Source organism: Zophobas morio, unplaced genomic scaffold (genome assembly GCF_036711695.1).
Source record: "Zophobas morio isolate AGI-343-1 ecotype UQ-CSIRO unplaced genomic scaffold, CSIRO_AGI_Zmor_V1 ptg000007l, whole genome shotgun sequence".
Classification (NCBI taxonomy): domain Eukaryota; kingdom Metazoa; phylum Arthropoda; class Insecta; order Coleoptera; family Tenebrionidae; genus Zophobas; species Zophobas morio.
The window spans coordinates 6,984,371-6,990,370 of NW_026972112.1; the positions used below are offsets into that span (position 1 = coordinate 6,984,371).

Below are 6,000 nucleotides of genomic sequence, written 5' to 3' on the forward strand. Positions count from 1 at the left end.
AACTCTGATTTTATTATGAAATGGTTTTTTTGGTACACAAAGCATAACGATGTTCTCTTAACAAGAAAATCCTTAAGCGGTTTAATTTTCATCCACATTAATGAATAATCATGTCTCATCACAACAATTCTTGCAAAAAGCTCTTCGTCGAGATATCACTTCAAACACACCTACGAACTCGACCCTAATAGCGTTATTTTAAATTAATTGCCGGAGTTTTAGGAGTTATAGGGAATTTAACTAGCTTGGTCTCGTTGGATTTGTCGTATAATAGGATCGAGGACCTTTCTACCGATGTAGAGTTTTTCAGGCTTCCACTCAGTGTAACTGAAGTTCGATTAGGGAGTAATGTTCTGCACGAATTGCCATGGAAGCACCTTAATAACGTCACAAAATTAAGTCTTCTGGACATCAGCAATAACCTGTTCGATGGGTTCAGTCCAGAGTTAATGAATTTAGTGGTCAAAGGCACGGATGTCTACTTTGAAGGTACGTAACTCATAATTAAATACGATAATGAAATAAACGCTAAAAATCCTGGCGGATGAATACTAGGCTCCGGAGCTTCGCTGAGTCAATATTTGCCATTTTAATGAGGTTCATAAATTATAATTTCACTTTAAATTCGAAAATTAAATTTCGGTACAGCACTCCGCTTTGACAGCTTGATAGTCTAATGTCAGTAAATTCATTAAATTTGTATCAGTTTAATGTGTTTTAGACGTCGCAGTAATTTTTTGATGTACGTCGCTTTATAAATCAACGTGAACAAATTCGATTAGCTTTAATAATTTTAGCTTTGAATATTAAATTTTCAAAATGAAATTTGCATATTCAACAATTAAGTAAGTATATTTCACTAGGTACCAAGTTTTAAAAACAAATTCAAATCTATATTTTTGCGCGACCTCAAGCAATGAACTTCACATTGCGGCTTCTCGCTATCAGCCCCGTAGCTACGGGGGGGCAAGAGGGGGCTGTGCCCCCCCTAGCAGTTGTGGTTGCCCCCCCTGGAAGACTTATACATTATAAATTTCAAATTAGTAATAAAATTTCAATATAATGCCGATTGCCGAAGCATATTAACTGGCCCCAACCGCCCCCCCCCCTTTATTTTCTTACAGGGTATATTATTTGGCAATATCACCCTACCGTTGATGTTGACCGTATAAAAAAATGAACATGTCACATTTTATTCCATAGCCTACTATGTACTTGAGAAAAGTCAAAAATATATGGATTTCCTAAAAATTGAGCTTTTATTGAAATGGACAAAAAATCGACAAAAAATTCTGAGATGTAGATCTCGATGAGCTTAATCAAAAAACATAAGGTCTTGATGGTCCCAGACCAAGATTTTTCAAAAATTCGGTTTCAAAGTCGACATTTCAAAATTTTTCAAAAATTACATTTCTTTTGGCGGCTCTGGAAAAATTGTACCAATTTTCGAAAAAATAAAACCAAAAAAAAAACATTTGGAGATCGAAATCAATAAAAAGATTCCTTCTGCTAGTTTTCGAAAATGCGTGGGAAAGTAAACATTTTTTTATAGATTTTCAAAAATTGAGCTTTTGTTGAAATTGGCCAAAAATCTACAAAAAATTCTGAGATGCAGATCTCGACGAGTTTAGTCAAAAAAAAAGGTCTTGCTGGTCCCAGACGAAGATTTTCCGAAATATTCGGTTTCCAAGTTGACTTTTTAAAATTTCTCAAAAATTATACTCCTATTTCTTTTGACGATTCTAGAAAAATTTTACAAATTTTCGATCAAATAAAACCAAAAACAACATCTGAAGATTGAAATAAATAAATGAATGACTTTTGGTAATTTTTGGAAATGCTCAAGAAAAGTCAAAATTTATTTAGTTTTCAAAAATTGAGCTTTTGTTAGAGTTGACAAAAAATTCTGAAATATAGATCTCGATGAGCTTAATCGAAAAACATGTTCATGCTCCCGGAACAAAATTTACGAAATATTGGGTTTCTACCTAAAATTTCTAAAAAATCTCAAAAGTTACTTTAAAAAAAGCTATTTCTTTATGCGATTGTGGAAAAATTCGACGAAATATCAAAAAAATATAACCAAAAATAACATCTGGAGATCAAAATCAATAAAGAGATCCCTCTTGCTAATTTTCGAAGATGCTTGGGAAAAGTCAAAAAATGTATATGGATTTTCAAAAATTGAGCTTTTGTTGAAATTAACAAAAAATCAACAAAAAATTCCGAGATGTAGATCTCGATGAGCTTAATCCAAAAACATAAGGTCTTGATGGTCCCAGACCAAGATTTTCAAAAAATTCGGTTTCAAAGTCGACATTTCAAAATTTCTCAAACATTACATTTCTTTTGGCGGCTCTGGAAAAATTGTACAAACTTCGAGAAAATAAAACCAAAAACAACACCTGGAGATCGAAATTGATAAAGAGATCCCTTTTGCTAATTTTCGAAAACGCTTGGGAAAAGTCAAAAACATTTTATGGATTTTCAAAAATTTAGCTTTTGTTGAAGTTGACTAAAAATCCACAAAAAAATCTGAAATGTTGATCTCGACGAGCTCAATCAAAAAACATAAGGTCTAGATGGTCCCAGATCAAGATTTTCGAAACATTCGGTTTCAAAGTTCAAAAATTACATTTCGTTTGGCGATTGCTGAAAAAATTTCCGACTTTTCAACCAAATAAAACCAAAAACAACATCTGGAGATCGAAATCAATAAAGGAATCCCTTTCGATAATTTTTGAAAATGCCTGGGAAAAGTCAAAAATTTTATATGGGTTTTCAAAAATTGAACTTTCGTAAAAGTTGACAAAAAATTCTGAAATATAGATTTCGACGAGCTTAAAAAACATGACAGGTTCAAGGTTCCGGATCAAAATTTTCGAAATACTCGGTTTCGAGCTCGAATTTTCAAAATTTCTCAAAAATTACCATATTTCTTTTGGCGATTGTGGAAAAATTGCACGCATTTTTGAAAAAAACAACCAAAAACAACATCTGGAGATCGAAATCAATAAAGGAATCCCTTTTGGTAATCTCGAACGTGATTTAAAAAAGTCAAAAATTTGATACAGGTTCTCAAAAATTGCCATATTTCTTCCGTCGATTCTGGAAAAATTGTAAGAATTTTCAAAAAAATTGAATCCAAAACGATTTTTGGAAATCGAGATGAACAAAGGACTCTCTTTTGATAATTTTTGAAAATGCTTGGGAAAAGTCAAAAATTTTATATGGGTTTTCAAAAATTGAACTTTCGTAAAAGTTGACAAAAAATTCTGAAATATAGATTTGGACGAGCTTAAAAAAACATGACAGGTTCATGGTTCCGGATCAAAATTTTCGAAATACTCGGTTTCGAGCTCGAATTTTCAAAATTTCTCAAAAATTACCATATTTCTTTTGGCGATTGTGGAAAAATTGTACGAATTTTCGAAAAAATAACCAAAAACAACATCTGGAGATCGAAATCAATAAAGGAATCCCTTTTGGTAATCTCGAACGTGCTTGAAAAAAAGTCAAAAATTTGACACAGGTTCTCAAAAATTGCCATATTTCTCCCGTCGATTCTGGAAAAAATGTAAGAATTTTCAAAAAAATTGAATCCAAAACGATTTCTGGAAATCGACATGAACAAAGGAATCTCTTTTGGTAATTTTCGAAAATGCTTGGAAAAAGTCAAAAATTTTATATGGGTTTTCAAAAATTGAACTTTCGTAAAGTTGACAAAAAATTCTGAAATACAGATTTGGACGAGCTTAAAAAAACATGACAGGTTCAAGGTTCCGGATCAAAATTTTCGAAATACTCGGTTTCGAGCTGGAATTTTCAAAATTTCTCAAAAATTACCATATTTCTTTTGGCGATTATGGAAAAATTGTACGAATTTTCGAAAAAACAACCAAAAACAACATCTGGAGATCGAAATCAATAAAGGAATCCCTTTTGGTAATTTCGAACGTGCTTGAAAAAAGTCAAAAATTTGATACAGGTTCTCAAAAATTGCCATATTTCTTCCGTCGATTCTGCAAAAAATGTAAGAATTTTCAAAAAAATTGAATCCAAAACGATTTTTGGAAGAAATCTAGATGAACAAAGGAATTCTTTTGGTAATTTTCGAAAATGCTTGGAAAAAGTCAAACATTTTATATGGGTTTCCAAAAATTGAGCTTTTGTTAAAGTTGACAAAAAATTCTGAAATACACATCTCGACGAGTTTAAAAAAAAATGACGAGTTCATGGTTCCGTAACAAAAGTTTCGAAATATTTGGTTTCGAAGTCGGATTTTTAAAATATGTACTAAACATGCAAAAAAATAAACTCAAACAAATTGGATGTTACCTATATGGCCACTACACAAATTTTTGGATGCAGTACAGCTGTTTGTGAATCTACATTCTCTGTTTTAACCAGCATTTTAACCAAGTACCGTACTAATTTTTTGGACTTCGACAGGTTTTTACGAAAATTTAGCGTAAAAAATCGCCGTTTCCGATTATTTTAATGTTCTTTCAAATATAAAAACTCAGAAAAAATAAAGTAGTTATCTGAATGTATTGTTAAAATATAAATATTTACATGAAGCCCCCTCTGTCGACAAACTTGCCCCCCCCCGAATAAGTTTTCTAGCTACGGGACTGCTCGCTATTTATTAATTAATCCCGGAAGATAATTTCTCAACCCCGAACCTGTCTCTCCCCATGTTCGGAATCTCATGAGACGTGGCTTAAATATTTACATTGTTACAAAAGGAACCACCATGGGGTTACAACATCACAAACAATAACACAACAACTATTTCATTATTCATACGTGAAACTCATTTTTGTTTCAGGAAATCCGCTGAACTGCGACTGTTTTCTGCGCCCTCTGAAACGCCATTTCGACACACAATTATTTCTGGCACCCTTCTACAAGTCTATAAAGTGCGCTGGGCCCCCTTACCTGTCAGGACAAACATTGTTTGAACTTCCCGATGACAGACTAAATTGCCCTACTAATGTTAATACTTCAAGGATAATGGAGACGCAGCCTGGAGAATATGATATAATGCCAGATTTGCGGTTCAGGGAGCTCACTCTGTAAGCATTATTTATGATGCGTGGGAACGGGGGCACGATTTTTCGGGTTTTGCAATTTTTACGACGAACTTTAATTCTGATCCTCAAAGACCACAATACATGTAGAATTCGATCACTTTCAGGTTAAATTCGTTTAAGTAGCTCAATGATGTAGTCCCTTTTGAATTTCTTGCCCCCAATTAGTCGAAGCAACCTTTCCTCATGCTCTCTACCTTTGCAGGAGCAAGAAGAATAAATTGAAGGTAAAATGGCGAGTGTTGCGGAACGACGATATCGCAGATCCTTACGTTGTCGTCAGGAATATAAAGGATCCGAGGAGCATCGCGTATGAAGTAACTTTGCCTTATTTTAAAAGAAGTTTGGAGATCGACGTCGGTGCTAACCTAACACGCCAGAAGGGAAACGATACTGAATACCAAATATGTTTGCTGGCAAGGGACAGTAAAACTTTTATACGTGGTTTCCACAAAGAACAATGCAAACCCTTCCCGAACTCCGACACCCGGGGGAGGGCGAATCATGTGATACTTACGACGGTTATTTTGTTTATAAGTTTTGTAAACTGGTCATAAAGTTGTTGACAGGGTGGAACTGTGGAACTTACTGTGATAAGTTGGACGATCGAGGACTGTTCTGTTATTGGCCACTCTGTACTACTATTATTGTTATTAATTATAAAGTCTGTACAAAAATGTTTGATTAATAAAAATTTCCACGATGTAGTTTCTTTTTTATTTGCGTTACAAATTCTTACTGGGGATGAACTTTGTAAAGAGTTTATGAAGAGTTAGTAAAGCCATTACGTTTTTGCTTCAAGTAGTAATTTATTATGATAATCAAATACAACGCATTGCATTTAATAATTTATTTCCAAGAGAAAAGTTTAAGACTTTGTCATTAATCTTGATGATAGATTGATACT

The 6,000-nt window shown here is 33.5% G+C and overlaps 1 protein-coding gene across 2 annotated transcripts in view; it reads left to right on the forward strand.

Moving 5' to 3' along the window:
- Window positions 1–5,789, forward strand: part of Conv (convoluted) — a 35,110-nt gene extending 29,321 nt beyond the window's left edge. The window contains exons 10-13 of one of the 2 annotated variants that reach the window (XM_064049438.1): window positions 223–489; window positions 4,832–4,958; window positions 5,013–5,078; window positions 5,299–5,789. In XM_064049438.1, the coding sequence (XP_063905508.1) occupies window positions 223–489; window positions 4,832–4,958; window positions 5,013–5,078; window positions 5,299–5,650 (812 nt within the window). In that variant the 3' untranslated portion in view covers window positions 5,651–5,789. Of the gene's footprint in view, window positions 1–222; window positions 490–4,831; window positions 5,079–5,298 lie in introns of both variants that reach the window. The other variant, XM_064049437.1, reaches the window with a different exon arrangement.
- The last annotated feature ends 211 nt before the right edge of the window (window positions 5,790–6,000 follow it).